General features: G+C 44.5%; 2 protein-coding genes across 3 annotated transcripts; one reads left to right on the top strand and one right to left on the bottom strand.

The window, feature by feature from the left end:
* Positions 1-723: 723 nt before the first annotated feature.
* LOC6614010 (ras-related protein Rab-23) lies at positions 724-6,232 on the top strand. Its single transcript, XM_002038428.2, has 3 exons — positions 724-772; positions 3,303-3,667; positions 4,392-6,232. Exons 2-3 carry the CDS (start codon positions 3,548-3,550, stop codon positions 5,076-5,078), a joined length of 807 nt encoding a protein of 268 aa, XP_002038464.1. The 5' UTR covers positions 724-772; positions 3,303-3,547; the 3' UTR covers positions 5,079-6,232.
* An 88-nt stretch (positions 6,233-6,320) lies between these two features.
* On the bottom strand, positions 6,321-17,788 carry LOC6614009 (RB1-inducible coiled-coil protein 1). 2 transcript variants are annotated; one of them, XM_032722298.1, is made up of 5 exons: positions 16,902-17,788; positions 10,979-14,049; positions 8,715-9,048; positions 8,555-8,654; positions 6,321-8,247 (listed from the first exon to the last, which is right to left on the bottom strand). In XM_032722298.1, the coding sequence occupies exons 2-5, from the start codon at positions 13,828-13,830 to the stop codon at positions 7,466-7,468; spliced, it is 4,068 nt and encodes a 1,355-aa protein (XP_032578189.1). In that variant the 5' UTR covers positions 13,831-14,049; positions 16,902-17,788; the 3' UTR covers positions 6,321-7,465. The 2 variants fall into 2 exon arrangements, with proteins under 2 accessions (XP_032578189.1, XP_032578190.1); XM_032722299.1 differs by lacking the exon at positions 16,902-17,788 and adding an exon at positions 14,804-14,906.
* Between the last annotated feature and the right edge of the window lie 140 nt (positions 17,789-17,928).

The following is a 17,928-nucleotide window of genomic DNA, read 5'->3' as shown; positions in this document are numbered from 1 at the left end:
CCGCTGAGCACTGAGCACTGAAAGTCGAGTTCCTGCCGCTTCTCCAATTCGCGATGCCTAGCATTTCTCTACGTCTCGTCCTTCGTCCTGGCGCCCGATAACTCGCGATTGCTGCGCGTGCGCGTGCTGCCAGCCAAGTGGGTTGTCAGCAAAGGCGATGAAATTATAGCCGCAATCGGCCCTTACAAAACTGGTGCGCAAATCTTGCGGCAACACATTTCAATTTGCGCTTTTTCGAGGCCGACGTCGAAAGTCAAACAAATGCGCGTCTTTTCGTTCCGATTCGCCGAACAGCTGATTGTCAGCTGCTTCTTCTTCTTCGAGTGCCAGTCTCTGGGAAACAGTGCTGTAAAGTTACGGTAAAGGTGGTAAAAGCCGCCATAAATTCAAAATTTATATGCAAAATGTTCTCACGTACATGCTGACAAAGCACGCAAAAATAGTAAATGAATCAAGAGCTATGTGCTTACTTTAATAACTAAATATTATATGCACATTGGACAATGAATTATTATTTTTTTTAACCAATCTATAAGTCGAAAGAGAGGGTGTATATGTTTCATTTTCCGCTCGTAAATTATAATTCGAGCTTCTTTTGCTGATATCAAGTTGACATGCAGATCAAATGAAAAAAAGCCCGTTCACACCAAGCCTGGCCTGGTGTGGCCATCCACGCAGCGATCGCTGGTCTAACTGCCTTGCGCACGCTATGGTCGCACTGCCCGCAGCAAGCCAGGCTTGGCATTCAAATTTTGATCGCGACGAGCAACAGGTGCGATTTTTGGCATTCCGGTTCGCAGTGCAGCGCATTTCTCCCACTTGGCGCCCTAAGAAATCGGCCGGGGGCAAAAAACATACACCATGGTGTATATCGTGTGTGCGAGCTGACTTTCACTGCGGGTCAATTCAGAGATCGGGATCCCAGGCGACGCTCGTCTTTAATTAAGGCGCTTCGCACGCGTTGTCGTCGTTGTTTTACCTTTAATTTAGCTGCTTTAGCCGTTTTATCTGCTTGGTAGTTTTGGCCAAGTAGAAGAGGGGCTCCGCTGCGAACGTGTTTACGATTTTCTGTGCGATCCCAAGCTGCGATTCCAATGCGAGCTTCGCGTTTTCGCACTCGCAACTTCTTTTCGTCTATTTCTCACCCAGAAAACACAATCGCAGTCGACTGTTGAGTTGATTTTAGTGAGAAGAGGCAGTAAAAGAGCCATGAAAAATATGGCAAGAGATAAAAAAACACACAAAAACAGAAGAAGCAGAGGGCGACACTGTGCGAAGTACCGTTAGTGCGCGAGTGACTGTTTAATCATGATTTAAATAATGAGGAATTCGCGCTCGTAATTGATTTAAGTAGTGCTCGGCATTTGCATAATTTTCCCCATACAAACACACACATACACATGCAAGCCTGGAAAATCCGTTTTTCCTCTGCGGCAGCAGCAGCAGCACAACAAGTGCACATGTGTAGGTGTGTGCAGCCGTGCACGGCATGCATGCATGTGGCCGCGTGCAGGTGTATTGGTGCTGTTGTGAACCTAAATGGACAAGTTAGAATCCACATTCCACAACAATGGCCAAGAAAACGGCCGCCGATCTATCAGTTCCTTGGGCCAATCCAAAGATAATTGCAGTGCGGCGCTCCATTCGCAATTTACTCCGCAGTTGCGCACAGGCTCAGCACTCACTCACACAAACTCACGATCACCTGGATCTTATGTCAATTGGAGTTGTTTTTTATCAATACTGCGGAAGATACAAAGATCTCGCATGCGTGGGCCAATAGTAGTATTAATATTTACTAAGATCATAAACCTCTAGCTTCATAATACACGATTAGAACAATCTGAGGATCGGCAGATCTCTTTTGTGGAACAAATCTTCTTTAAGTGCACACATGGCTATTGAACTAAATCTATAAACCGGTGGCCTTAATTATCATGACAATGAACTACAAAAAAGCCAACGAAAATAGCATGAACCTTTTAGAAAAAGCTGTAGGAAAAAAAGTCGCGGCATAATTAGAACGAGCGAAGGTTGCACAGTGGGTTAAAGGTGGTGGTTTGGGTTAAGAAAGATGGAAAGCGTCGGGTGAGATATAGAAAATGGAAAACACAAATCCTGTGTTACCTGTCCGCTTAGTGCGGAATGCCGACTGGGTGGAAAGAGCTCACGATAGCCTGCTGGGAATTAATTAATTGCTGTATTTGTAACCTTCGAAGGCAGATCACAATATTTAGGCCACAGAAATCTTGGGAATTTCACCCAAATTCATTCATATCACAGCCACATTTTACACATAAAAGGTTCGTTTATTATTGAAAAACAGAGAGGAAATGGGGAAACGCTGTAGGCTACACATATTTTAGATGCTTCTTTCGAAGCTTAGATGGATCCAACCTGAATTGATGGTGGGTTTGTTATTGTTTTTCGAGCACCAAGCTTCCGATCTATTTTAAGAACCTTGGATGCAAGCTAATTTGCCTACGAAACGAATAACTCTCCTTCAGAACACAATGTAAACAAGTGGGCCCCATCCGTTCGGTCAGATATTGTATCTACACTCCAGATCTATTCCGAACCCACGTAGCCGCGCCGCCGTCCGCCCACGGAGCCGCAGAAAACAACTGTAAACGGGGGAAAGGCCAGAAGAAAGAGCACAATTTTCAAAGAATTCATAAGCACGCGCTAATGCGAATACTAATGCCATTGGTGTTCCATCTCTCTGCTGACCACCATCCAGTGACCAGTATCCACAGGCCCCTGTCGTCCCACCTAACCGCCTGACCACCGCCCAACTCCACCATCCCCCCGACCGACCACCGCCTGTTACCTGTGCGTAAGGTGTGTGGAAGCACCTGTTGTTGAACAACGTAACCGTGCGTGCCCGGCCGTTCGGGTTGCGTCTTATTAGAAGCCGCATTCGGTGGCCCCGGGGCCAGTCGGTAGATAAAGGGAAAAACAAGAAAGAAAAACAAGGGAAACGAAAAACAGACCTGGCCAAAAGAAGCGAGAAACACAGCGCTGAAAACCGGTTAACGTGGAAATGAAAGAAAACCTTTTGCATTCACAGTCAAACTTCTGGCAGGGAAATTAATTTGAGTCGAAATATTGGTACAACTTCTCACATCTCTTGAATTTAAAGCTTAGAAATCCCCAGTTTATATATAAACAAAAACCAAAAACCCAAAATTTGCGTTCTCACTTTATATATCTTTAGTTCAAGCTAACGAAGTTTGACTGTAACACTTGCCGTATGTAAAGACTGATGTCGCTGAATAGTTGGTTTTTCTCTTTTTCCTCAGATCGAATTTGGTGAAATCAATGCGTAGAAAGTGAAACGAGGCTCAGGCAAAGTTGGGGAAAAGTGAAAAGCTGCGGAAAACTTGGCTGACCAAGCAAACACATTTGGACACACTTGCGTTGGGCGGATTGAGATTACGTGCTCCTCCAACCGATTTGCCTGGCCAGGAGCTGCAGTTGGAGCTGGAGCTGGAGCCAGAGCCACAATCAAACACCTGGGCGAGCGGCGGCCCACCTGCCGGCTTAGATGCGTCTAATCCAAACGGCAACCGGCGGTGCTGCTGCGTCCGTTCTGCAGACCCACTCCCAGGCGCAGTACAACTACACCAGCATGCGTGAAGATGATATCGAGCTGGCCATTAAAGTGGTAAGTTGCCCAGCCGGCTGCGTGAATCTCTTCCATTCGGATGATGAATGGTTGAAATGAGTGCACGGGAAGAAAAAAATATGTTTCCTATTAGATTAAGCCCAAACAAAGATGAACAATTGATTTAATATCATATCAAGAGTAGTTCTGAACATCCCAAAATGGAATGACTTCTTTCCAATATTAGTATATCAATCAGCTTCCATATACACATTAAGGCATTACCTCATCTAATAGTTTGGCTCTAAACTAATTGTTTCAATATGATAGATAATAGTTAGTTCGTATAGTTTTGCTTTCAGTGTAGTTTTCCCTCGCCAAGTGTTGTGAATGGCACCTGTGAGATAAAATCCGATGGAAATGTCCGTTGCTAATGGCGAAACTGCACGAATTAAGATTCTAGTTCAATTAGGGTTCTCCTCTCGCTAAGTAAAGTTGTTTCTAATGGGTTTTCTGGAATTGTTTCAAATTGATTTATATGGTGATTTCTGGATGTATCTTTCTGCAGACAAGACAAATTTGATTGACATTTACGCGCTTAATTAACTTAAATGGCTAACCGTTTTAAATGTCCAATAGAAAGCAAATAAATGTTGTGAACAGTTAATTTTCTCGCCTTCTGGTGAATAACAATACGTTTTTTTGCTTATGATTGAAATAGGAAATCATAACATAAGATTTTTGTTTAGATATATTATGAACACAACTCTGGTCTTTTCCATAGGTCATTGTTGGAAATGGTGGCGTTGGCAAGTCGTCAATGATACAGCGCTATTGCAAAGGCATTTTCACGAAGGACTACAAGAAGACGATTGGAGTGGACTTCCTAGAGCGACAGATCGAGATCGACGGCGAGGATGTGCGCATCATGCTGTGGGACACCGCCGGCCAGGAGGAGTTTGACTGCATCACAAAGGCGTACTACCGCGGCGCCCAGGCTTCCGTCCTGGTCTTCTCGACGACGGATCGAGCATCCTTCGACGCGATCAAGGATTGGAAGCGCAAGGTGGAGAACGAGTGCAACGAGATTCCCACAGTGATCGTGCAGAACAAGATTGATCTTATCGAACAGGCGGTGGTCACGGCCGACGAGGTGGAGACGCTGGCTAAGCTGCTCAACTGCCGGCTCATCCGCACCTCCGTCAAGGAGGACATTAACGTGGCGTCCGTGTTTCGCTACCTGGCCACCAAGTGCCATCAGCTAATGACTCAGAGCTACGACCAGGCGGCCGGAAACCAGCAAAACTCCAGCCATCCGCCGTACAGCAGCACGCCCACGATCAGCGCCTTCAGCCCGACCTTCACAAAGTCCAGCAGCGGCACCATCGTCCTCCGTCCGGCGAAGAAGGGCCATGGCTCCAGCGTGGCCCGGAAGCGAAAGATAGTGCTCAAGAAGTGCGGAATATTGTGAGGAGTTGTCGGATTAGCTGGTTGGATGGCGGCAGGGGCGACTCGGCTGGCAATTAATATCTGGAGCATATTTAACGCCTAATTATTTTGGAGCCTAATGATGTTGTGGCCGGGTGGCCAGCCAACCGTTGGATGCAACCACAGCCATTCACTAGTCGTGCACAGACTCCGCGTGATGTGGTTCAGACATGCTTACGGAACAGCAAAAATAATCGGAGGCAGCAAAGTGGATCTTCTGGATCTCCACGAAGCAGAGATACCCTTGCGGACGTACTGAGAAACTCAATATTTGATTTACACTACACAGCGGAATGTTTTTATCATCTTTCGGGCCGGTTCCGATATCTCACAAAAATGTAAACAATTTTGGTTTTGAATTTGAGTTCTAGGCCGGATACTTAAATTGTTTTTGAACACGAAAATTATAAGAAACACCCAAATCATTTAAGACATCATAGAATTAGCTGACTTCTCGGTGTATTATTTTAACTGCAACTATTTAATACTTCTGTTTATAATTAAACTATATAGAACGTATATAGACCCAATACTCACTTGGCCACACGACCCATTAGAGCAAAACCGTAGCACCCGATCTGCAAGGGAAGATGATGAGTGAGTTCTCGACACCATAGACAATATGCACGAGCAGTTTCTCAAAAATTGCCCCAATTAGTTATAGATACGAAATCAAATTTGTATGTATGTATTATGCCCGCTTTTTTATAACGGAGACTGAAGCACTTTGCTTTCATATCGGATATGTTTGTATATAGGGGTTAGCTCCCTAACCAAGCAGAATTAAAAGGCTATTTATCACGCTACCAAGCCCAGATAGATCACAGGTCCATGTGAAATCCCTTTGCCAATTCGCGTTGGCCAAATGTGCAATTAAATATTCAGCTTTTAAAATTATTAACTAATTGCAAGTCATGTCAGAGCGCAATTTGACGCGATTCATGTAGACCAGTGCTGCTCGCATTCTATGCAAACACAAGTGCAGATGGAGCACAGTGAAGCATGTAACATGTAAGCCGAGTAGGAGATTAGCAATAACTAATATATAATAAATATCCGTAAGTCTATTAATATTGTATTTATGCATGTAATGACCCATTAATATGTTCACTTAATAAATTATTTTGTGTAAATTAACTCGAGTTTTGTGCAATTGGGATTTACTTTTGGTTCGAAATTAAAATAGCATAATGGGTTAAGAGATCATGGGTTAAAACAGCAGTCGTAGTTTTGAAATGTTTACCATTTTTTATTTGATTTTTGATTTTACACTTTTTTTGTAAGCTTGACAATTTTGCGATCCGCTTCTGTTACACCATCGTTTACACGTTTCCTCATTCAAATCGTTTAAACTATTTTAAATATATATTTTTGTTTCTTTATATTTACAATGCGCGTTAAAAAACTATCGCTTCGCAACGCATAAATCATTAAATGTGTATATATCTATTTTGTTGTAATTTTCAAGTGTTTCCTTGTATTAATAAAGGCATAAATAACTATTCGTCGATTTCCGTTCTTATTTATTTACACAAAGTCGAAAAATCAAAATATCTTAGATATAGACAAGGAGAGAGAGTAGAAAGTTCGATTTCTGGAGGCTCAGGGGAAGAGAGTGGTGTAAGCTGAGCATAAAACTGTGTTTTTCGCAGGCTGAGCCCAAAAGATTGTGTTTCTTGTTTTTTTTTTTGTGTGCTTGGGTTTTGTGTGGTGTGTTGTTTGTTGTGTGAGGGTGGGTCTGTGTGTGTGGGTGTGGGTGTGTGCAAACTCTTTGTGTTCTAGTCTTTTTAAAATGCCTATAAAAAATATGATTTCTTGTGTTCCTCATCTCAATTTTACGCGCTACGAAACTAATGTGACTTGGAAATAATTTTCTTGGCACTAAATGAAGCAAACAATAACTTTAAACCGAAAACTACCGATGTAAATATTTTGATTATAAGGTAAATTTGTTAAAGTACATTATTTTTATTTGAAATAAAAATTTTGAAAATCCTAGCTGTGTCTGTGTCTCGGTGTGGTTGCATTTGAAGGGATAAATCCCGCTTTCAAATTTGATAAGATTATTTCGTTATGCGGACATTAGAAAATTTGTTTTCACTTTCTTTTTGAATATATATTCCGCACTTGGTTAACTTTAAATCAGTTAAGTATATAACTTTCACGTTACTGTTTTTGTTGCTGGCTGATGTCGTTTTTTGAGGCTACTGTATTGTGTGTGTTGTGTGTTGGCCCTGAGGCCTATTTTTCATTTTTCGGGTATTGGTTGTTGGTTTGGATGCGGTTCCTACATAGAGTACAAGATTTAGCCTAGATACACACTCCATTTATGTATATAAGTAGTTATATGTTAGTCCCAACTGTCGTACACTACTCGGAAATGGGAAAATCATCGGCATCGCCATCGCCATCGTCCTTGCCCTCCAGCGAACGATACTCGTCCGAGTCCTCGCTTATGGCCGCCGTGCCGATGGACATGGGCAGCATGGAGGCTGTGCTGATGATAGGCTCCGCACTGATGCTGGCCAGGATGCTAGCACTTGTAGAGGGTGTTGCAGTTAATACTGCTGGGGGATTGGGGGGCACATAGATGGTGATGGTTTCCGGTTCCGGATTCTCCGCTTGGATTGTTTGATTTGGACTTGTTTCAGCCACAGGCGCTGCACTCTCCGCCTCAGCTGGCTGTTCAAGTTCCTGTCGCTGTTGGTGCGGTTGTTGTGTTAGGGGTTGTGTTATTATATCAGCAGAGGCCAACAGTAGATCCAATTTAAGTTTACTTGATGCCGTTGGCTGCTCTGTTATCACAGACTGTGCTTGAGTTGCTGCCGTCGGTGCAGTTGATGTCGGACCTCCTGCCACCGCTGCAGCAGTTGTAATTGGTGTTGCAGATGATGCTGCTGTCGATGTGGCTGTTGCAACAGCAGATGTTACTGCCGGCACTGAGCCACCAGCAGCATGCAACTCATCCTCCTCGCTGACGCTTATGTAGCGACAACGCTCGCTAAGCAGCGAAGCCGACTCGTCATCCTCCTCATTTACGCTCGTAATGCTCACCGTGCGCTGCTTGAAGCTCTGATAGACGCTAGTGCTGCTACTGGGAGCATCGATGACATCTCTGGGCGAAGCCACGACTGCGGCAGTGGATGAGCTGGCTAAAAAGGGAGATCGTAAGTTAGTTGCTTGCAGTTACTTCATAGCTTGCCATGAGCGTCATGGTAAATCTTAGAATGAACAGACACTTTAAATTATTCAATTTCCTACTAAACTATCAATCAATGGATAAGCCAAACATCCAGCCTTGCTATCTCAACATTTGCTAAAATAATGGGAATTGATCTGAACTGCATGTTAAAAAAACGTAATAAGATACGATGACCTCACATGTAAGTTCTATACGCTTTTAAATGATTCAAAGTGTTCCGAGTTCATAAAGATGCACCAGCTTAAATTCTTACTTACACTCTAAACGCTCACGCCGCGAAGCGTTTCGAGAGGGCAGAGGGGCCAGCTTGATGCGATAGAACTTGGAGCCCCTACTGACGCGATATCGATTGTCGTCCTGCAAAGAAGACACACGTTTGAGTACTCATGCTAGATATATATTTCATTATGCACACACCTTTCGCGCCTGGCAGTACTCCTTGTCGATGACCCGACCAATGGCGTAGTAGGGCAGAGGGATCTGGTTGAGATCCACAGCTGTCTGCGAGGGATCCAATGACGGTGTGGGTGAGGTCGGAGCTGTCAACTGGAGGCTAGCCAAACTGTCGGCATGGACAAAGTACAAGGTGAGCGAATCCTGGACGACCATAAATTGCGCGTGGCGCATGCTCCAAACGACGAAGACGAGATCGCCTCGAGCACATCCTTCCAAGGCAATAGATCGGTGACTGGAACTTACGCCAGACTTCGATCGGGTCAAGGGGCCACCAACATTCAGATCGTAGGCAGAGCTATGGATGGAAAAAGTTATTGTTAGCATTCGATAAACCGGAAAGGAAATTACATATTAATCAAGAGAGAATGCTATAGTCGAGTATAGTGGGTGAGGGAAAAAGTTCCTTGGCAAATCGATAGAAATTTTCAAGACTAATAAAATTATGAAACTTTATGAAAATGTATGAAAATGATGACACATTTTTCAAAAGAGTGGCCGTAACAGTTGTGCGGTTTGTGCAACAAATCTAGAATCTGTATGCTGAATCTCAACTTTCTAGTTTTTTAGTTCCTGAGATCTCGACGTTCATACGGACAGACGGACATGGCTTTTACCAAAGACACTAGAATAACAAGATGCGTAACGCCATTCAAATTTTTGGCACGCGATTTTTTGGCCGTGGCTCTAGAGGTGGCTCCAGGCTCTCTCGAGTTTTGGTTCGAGAGAGAAAGAGCGGAGAGCGCTACAGCAAACAGCTCTTTTCTACGCATACAGTGATAGCAGACAACTGTATGTGTGTACACGTATGCTCATGCATTGTAAATTTGACAAAATATACCACCTTAGAAGTTCGTTGACTTTAAATCTTTATTACTTTTTATCAATTGGCACCATGCGAAAAATTCTTGTTTTGCATTGCCTTAACGTTATTATTATTTAAATAAAGCTTAGAAATAGTAATAGACGAATCTATGTACATCACAAAATAAATTTCGAAAATGACTATATATATTAGAATACTTGTCATAGGGTATTCAGCTTGCGACGTGAGAATAATTAATAAGGCAGTGATTGATGAGTGCTTGTGTCCGCACTTCGTGCCTCCAGATATGACTTTTGCAATAAACAGTTTTCATATTTTTATTTATTTTATTAATTTTTATTACTTAAATTTTTAATATTTCGGAAAACTAATCTGATCTTTTTATTAATATTTGTAAAATACACATTAAAGTTTTTGAAATATTTTTAAAAATAATAAAAAACAAATGTGTAAGTTAACACAAGCAGTTCTCACGGAGTGAAACTGCTGAATTACAGGCCATATCCGGTGGTCTGCACGCGCACTAAACAAACTGCTGATCGCGTACTCCAGGTGCAATTGCCCCGAGCCCGCACGGAGCACTCGCGAAGCGAGTGATCGGGCTGACGCAGAAGTGCTGACCTGGCCTTCTGCCAGCAATTCTGCTGCGGACCAGAGGCCTGGAGTTGAACCGGGACTGAATTCTTAAGTTAGTTTTAAATCATACTCCGAGGCTTACGCCTTGTAATTATAAATACCCAAATATTGTGACCCTCGCCCTAACGGGAGAGTGGTAAATAAATATAACCAAACTAAACAAACGACTTATAATTTGTATAAAAAAATTTTTTGTTGAGCATTAGTGCACTAATAAAAGTAGTGTATATATATTACACATAATTAATTATCAACATAAAATAAATATGTAAAAGGTAGCTAATTCAAGCGATCTTAACAAACGAATTTAAAAAATTTTTAAATTATAATAGTCAGGGCGTGAATTTTTATTTTATTTCATCATATTGCTACGAAATTGGCCAAAACTTCAAATTGTAAATTAGTTTCTTCGATCAGAATTGATTTCGGCTCAAAATCGTCTTCTAGCACAAATACGCACACATATAGGCGTTCTCGTCTCTTGTTTTTACTCACACAAGCAAGCAAATTCTATTTTTAGATTTCTTACGCTCTCAGCGTCAGCGAGCGGAAAGAGAGCAAATTTGGCCTTCACCAAAAAAGTGGCTGCATAGTGCCAAACGAATGTATGGCCGTTACGCATCTTGTTATTCTAGTGTCTTTGCTTTTACTCTACGAGTAACGGGTATAATTAAGAAACTCAGATTCACAATAAGTGGGCTCTACCAAAAATTCCACACTCATAACTGCCAAGGGCTGAAGCCTGAAGTAGAGCTCCTGTTCTTACCTTCTCATGGCGGCCACACTGGACTCCATCTCTTGGCGCCGGCTCTTCTCCTGACTGAGCTCCTCTTCCAGCCGGCACTTGTCCTTGTTAAGATAGTCGATCTTCTCCTTGAGCCAGCTGTTGCCATCCTCGTTGGTGATCATCTCCAGTCGGGTCTTCAGCTGGTACGTCTCTTGGGTGAGAATCTTATTCTGCTCCCGCAGCTGATCTAGCTGCCGTTCCTTGTCGGCCAACATGTCCTTTAATATGCCCACGTTGGCCATCACAGATTCAGAGTTCAGGGGCAGGAGACGTGATTGCCATAGCGATCGTTCCGAATCAACGGCTTCGCTAATGGCACGCTCCCTTTGGGCCAGCAGCTCCTGGCGCTGCTGGGCCAGCAGATGGTCGATATCCACACCAGCGTTGGCGCTGACCACGCTGGCACTGCTTGTCGGTCGCTCTATTTTCTCAAGGCTGCTGTCCGATGGCGAGCGCTCCATAGAGGTCATCAGTTTAAACCGGCAACGAAGGGACTCCAGCTCCGTTTTGTGCTCGTGGATAAGCTGCTCCCGCGCCTGGGCCACAGCAGCCTGCTTCTCCTGCTCCGCCAGTTGCAGTTTCAAGCGCATCTCATCCAGCTTTTCTTGCGATTTATGCTCGCGTTCCTCACACAGCATTTTCAGCACATTGCATTTATCTCGCAGAAGATGCAACTCGGACTGGAGTTCATCCTGGTAGTTGGCGACGTCACTGCGAAAGACGCCCACATTGGAACGAGCTTCGGCGAGGCACGCTCGGGCCAACTTGGACATATTTTCCATGTCGCTACGCATCTTCTGAAAACTGCCTGCATTCTCTTCGGTCAGGGTGCCAGCACTTAGCATCAGCAGATCCTCGGTAGCAGTACTCTGTGCCACTTGCTCCACCAAACTGGTCGAGGTTGATGTCGCTACACACTTGGAGGTGGTGCTGAGCTTCTCGAATTCTGTTTCCGTATCGGTTTCGCAGTCAGAGGCAGCTGCCTGCGCCTGGAGCTCGGCCAAACGTGGAGCCATTAGTGGGGTATCCCTTTCCTGCTCTTGGTCTTGCTCCACATTCTTATCCGACCGCAGGGCGAAAAAGTCTATCACAGGCTTCATGTCGGGCAACTGCAGCTGTCCGGCCAGTTCTGGCAACTGCGAGGAGAGCAGCTCCATGTCCGATCGGCTCAAAGAAGGGAGACGTGTGTCAAAGCTCAAGGGGTGCTCATTTGCAAAAGCTGGGGGCATGTCACCCATGCCAGGAAACAGAATATTGAGAAAATGGCCTTCGAAGCTCGCATTGAACTCCCTCCGCCGGCGCAACTCCTCGCTGTGAATGCGATCGAAGTCCGCAGAAAGACGAGTGGCCCACTGCCGAAACTCATCCGAAAAGATCTTCCGACGCACCACCTCCGCCACGGCCGAAACATAAGTGCTCGGCGCCCGGTGGATCTGCTCGATTATGCAAATGTGGCGTTCGGCACGCCGCAAGCAGCGATGATTAAACAGCAATCTGTTGTCGAAGTCACTCATCCCATTCTCAATCCACACGATCCGTCGCAGACGCGTGTGCAGATTCCAGCCCAGCTCGTCCTTGGAGTTCGCTATGCAGCGGCAGTACTCGCGTATCTTAGTGTGATTATCCAGCATTACCTGCAGCTGGGAGCGATGCGAGAGGCAAAGATCCGGGAGGACGGAGTTGTCGCGCAGATTCTGCGCACGCGCCTCATTCTGCTGGAGGGCTAGTGCCTGCTCCTTTTGCTCCTGCACCATCTTCTTGATACGGAACTTAAACTCCTCCAGCTTGCAGAGACGATCGCCGAGGCCCTTGATCTCCTTAACATCGGCCTGGTTGGCCATCTTAATGATCTGATTGACTTCCTCTTTCAGCTTCTCGTAAATTTCCACACTGAAGACGTCCAGTCCCTGGATGCACTCATCTGACATGAGCTGCAGAGCCCTGTGGTTACCCTTGGAACTGATCCACTGCAGCAGGTTCAAGTTTGGGCGACGGGCAAGCGAACTGCTGCTCGTCAAGGTCTGATCACCGCGCTCCGGCTGCTCACCAGATTCCGTTTCCACCTCGTCGCCCATTTTGAGCTTCTTATTGGGGGAGTCTGCTTGCGAGGATTCAGTGAGAGTCTGCTGCTGCGGTGCTGGCTGTTGCTGGGCAGTAAACACGTCGTCGTTATCCAACAGTTCGTCAAAGCCATGGAAATCGGCCTCGGCAAGAGACATTAGATCCGGGAGTATGGGAATCCTGCCCAGCTGCTTGAGATCATCGGGAAAGTTGCGCAGCAGCTCCAGAAAGCTTTCTCGTTTCTGGAGATGCCGGTCAAAGAAGGAGCAGAAATTCTGGAAGCGGTCGCAAAACTCGTTCGTCAGATCCTCCATATTGGCCACCACAGCCGACCAGCCCTGCTGCTGAAGGTGTTGCTCGTGAACCAGTCGCTCGCACTGATCCTCCTCCTTTCTGGCCAACTCTCGCATGTGTTGGGCCAGCTGTGCCCGCTGACGCACTGTCTCCAGGGCCGGAGGTAAACGGTGACTTTCCTCTACCTGACGACGGAGCTCGTTGTCGGCGTCCGAGTTGTATATCGTGGGCGGTAGGCGCTCGTCCCCCGTTAGAAACATATAGATGGGATTGGTGTCGGTGCCAGCTGAGTAGCACGACACTTGGGTGGAGTGCGTTAGCATTTCGCCCCCGCTCACTAGCAGAACAATATTGGCGGCTGGGATGTTGTGCAGCTTCTGGATCGTCTCCTTTAGATGCTCCACTGGCTGCAGTGCAACGTTCATGTCAAAGCTTAGCATGCGGCCAACGTCCACGTGGAACACGTACAGCATCATGGAGCCGTTGGTGTTTCACTGTCTCCTCGTCTTGACTACCGCTCTCTGGCGGAGATACTCCCGCTCCTCCCTCTCCCACGCCCGCTTCTCCTCCCTCTATTCCTGGTCCTGTCGTCTCTCGAATGGTTTGGCAGTGCTTCAGACGATATAATGCTATTCCCTCATCGGTACGTGTGCTTGTACTTATGGTTCTCTTATACTCGTGTTGTTAGTATTTAGCTGCAAGACAAAAGGAACAACGAATACGGATGAGTAAAGACAGTTTTATCTGTGATTCGCATTTAACTTGTTAAGTTACACTGTTTGATTACTATGCAGTAAACCTATTTTTGTTTTTGTTTAAATGCAGCACAAAGAAGTAACAAACATTATGACACTTTAGCGTTACGAATTTTCAAATGCATTTTTTATTTAGCACCAAACAATAACGTGAGAGCAATTTTAGAATATTTGTCAAAAAAGTTTTCGTTTTCGCCGTTTGAACACTAAAACCCAACCACACTCAACCGCTAACAACAATTGGATCCACTAGTAATCCACCGCAAAGGCAGAAATTAGCCTAGCTACTTTGAAGCTATTGATTGGATCACTTGTGCTGCCCAACAGCTGTTAGACAGACTGTCGCTGTTGCTTTTTGCTCTCTTTGTGTCGTCAGAGGGGCAAGTGAAGAGTAGGCGCGCGGTGGGGGCGGTTCAAATGTTAATGACTAACTGGGCCATTTCCAAGTCGCAATAAAAAATAGCAGGCCGAGCATGTGCACAGACGCTTATTCAATTTTATTTTTATAATTTTGTTTACAGTTTAGCCTCGCAGACGGCTTTTGGAGATAAGGCGCATAACAGGGAAAGCGGAAAGAGCATGGCTCCACACTCGGCACACGCGCACTCACTCTCACCCACACTATTTATTTATTTGCGAGCCGTAAACAGCAGCAACCAGAACAACAACAGCGTAAAACGTGTTATCAACGCACCTTGATTTGAACACGTCTAGACTTGCGGGTGGTTCGAAAACAAATGATCATCGCAGAGAGCGCACGACTAAAGACGGAGAACATTTGAGCGGACGAGAGAGCGCCGCACGTGTGTGACGATGATTTAGCTATTTTGTAGCTAGATCTTCCCAACTAAAATAAGGGTAGTTGCATCAAGTAAATTTAGTTGAATTAAACAAAAGCAGAGCCACCATATATAACTAATTTGTTAATTTCGAGAAACTTCTTGTACCTACTTTTAGTTTCAATTATAATTAGTCATATCTTGTAAACGATGTGTGGCATCACTGTTTCTTAGAGGAGACAGAGAATAAAAGATCGATGCTGCGCGCATTTGTCAATGCCAGCGCCGACGTGGACTGCGACGCCGACGCACCAGCGTTTACCTGACCCCGCGGTCCTTTTTTTTACCTAAGCGAATTTCACCATTCCGTCAAACCAAACTTCTAAATTTCCAAGACGCGGGTTATTGCGGATGGATTTCTCAAAATTGTCCACAGTTTGCGAACACGTGTAACGGCTCGCCACTTTTATAGCTGATGAAATACCAGGAACGATTAGCTCAGGATCATCTGTAATGCCAAGGTAAAATTTACAGGTACACTTAAGCAAATTGATGAAATACTTAGCCGTTGGAATTGACAGACACAGAGCACTAATCAACCGAATGGTGATTACCAATGGCATGCCCCAATGCAATTATCGCGGACCCTTCAACCCAAATCATGATAACGAGCAAGCCCCGAACTGATAAAATCTTATCAGAGGGGTGGTGAGCTGTATCTGTGTTACACTTTTGGGGGTATGTATCGAAATATGTGTGATAACCGCGGTAACTCCAAAAATGTGATTGCCTGGATAGCTCGGAACCAGATGTTGTCTTGATTTTCCGGTTTTAAAGCATTGGACACAATATTCAAGTTATACAAATTGTTTGGATTGTGTTTATGGTACACATATGTGCGTATATTGCTAAGTATTCTACCACATAATTAAAAATTGTGTATTATCGAAGACTTCAAAGATAACACCTGTTGGGTGTAAAAACGAATTTAGATACATATCTAATACAGGGAATCGAAACTAGCGTATCCTTGATTAGGGTGTGAGTCTAGGTGACGTCACGGAGCCGAATAGCGGATTTGTAGGCGAAGAGGGAGAAGAGGACGGCAGCCAGAAACCCTGAACCAAGCCGAGTGAACTGAAACTGAACTCCTCTGCCGCTGCAAGCTGATTACAGCGCAGTCAGAGTTTATCAGCTCTCCCTTCTTTTGTTTTGTCATTGTGGGGGGCAGAAAAAAGCACTTTCTCGCAGGGAGAACGATAGAGAGAGCGGCGGGCTGGCGGTTGGTTATGCATGTGTGTGTGTGAGTGTCTAACTGCAATTAATAGTATGTGTCCCCTGCACTTATTTATTATGTACATATACATCATCTTAAAGGGGTATAAACTGCGTATGACTCACGCAAAAACTCCAACTGCAGTAAACAAGTTCAGCCAAGAAAAAAAAGAGAAATACAAAGAGCAGCAGACCATTAAAACGCAACCGAAAAATCGGTTGTTGAGTAGTGGAGTAAACATGATCAGCTGATCGCATGCATCTTATCGATATTCGATAATTCGAGCCGAGCTGCAACTCATTCTATAGTTCCCTTTTCCCGCTCCATTCCTTCTCGCTCGCTCACTCAGCTGTTGTTTTGCTTTATTCCCTCTCCTTTTGCACTTATTCGGGTGCAGTGCAGTTAACAGGAAAAAGCTCTCGAATGACGAACAAATGCACACAGACACCGAGTTATTCTTGTAAAATATGTAAATTATGGCAATTAATTACAATTTGGCTCAAACGGACGCACACAACAACCAAAGCGTGAGGGTTGCTGACGTTCTTAAAAGACAATAAAGAAAATGGCAGCAGGTGTATGTAGTTGCACTTGGTGTAAAAGCGGAATGGGCAAGGGGTGGAAAAAGAAGACGGGTGGCATTTCTGCAGTGAAAAGGGCGTCGTCGGATGCCCTCGCCTTGGTGTGCATAAAACTATAACTAACGGTTAATTAAACCATACCCTACTCACACTCACCTTATATTCTTTAATCAATTTCCACAATGGTGCTCCAGTGTGACTGTGTTGCGTGTGTGTGAGTGTACGTGTGTGAAGTGTTATTGTTGCCTGGTTGTGTGCTCGGTGTGTTCGTGTGTTTTGGTTTTAATCAATTGTAAACGGGCACAAACACACAGGCTCTGCAAATTATTTTACATCAGCTGTGGCTGTATATGTATCCAAATGTGTTTATGTGATTGTTTTTATTTGCAACAGCAACAACAACATTTGTATCTCTTCCTCTTTATTTTCGCTCGTCTGCTGCTTCCTCTCTTTCAACGCCACTGTGTTGTTTTATTCCCTTCCTCGCCTTCCACGCTCTTCCTTTTTATTTTGTATAGCTCTGCTTCTTCTTTTTCTTCTTTTGCCTGCGTATTACTTATTACTTTAAAAACTATTTTCGTTGCGTATCAAATGTGCAAAAAGCATTAACTCGACTCTTCTTAGTCACAATGTCTATCAATATGTTCGAGCAAGGAAATATTTTCCAAATAATTTATGTTGTTTTCGTTTCTCTCATTTCCTTCTGTTCTCTTTCGCTGTTGCCCTCCCTTTCTTAATCTATTTCTTTGTCTATCACAATTGCGTTGTTGTTGCTACTGCTGCTGCTGTGGGTGTTGTTGTTGTTAGTGCTTGCTTATGCTTTCTGTTTGCTGCTGCTTGTTGTTGTTGGCAGTTTTACTTTTCGCGTCAGTTTTTTGCCATTTACACGATGCGGGCACGGGAGCCTTTTAGGTATTTGGAGTCACACAATTTCACTCGCGCATTTTGTTGCTTTGCTTAGATTTCTAATTAAATTAAACGGTATAAAAATTAAATAACGCACTTCGTTCTCACTTTTTTTGTCTTTGCTTATGCCTCGCGATGTGAGAATGACAACAGATTTTCATGTTGGTATCGATAACAGAGCTGGTTGAAACGATACGCAATAGCTGCCAACTTGGTTTTAAATGCCCGTCCTCCCGAGCGACGTATTAATTCAATGACTTAACAAATTTCCAAATTA

The sequence above is a fragment of the Drosophila sechellia genome, chromosome 3R (genome assembly GCF_004382195.2).
Source record: "Drosophila sechellia strain sech25 chromosome 3R, ASM438219v1, whole genome shotgun sequence".
NCBI classification, from domain to species: domain Eukaryota; kingdom Metazoa; phylum Arthropoda; class Insecta; order Diptera; family Drosophilidae; genus Drosophila; species Drosophila sechellia.
This window is presented reverse-complemented; position numbering and strand designations above follow the sequence as displayed.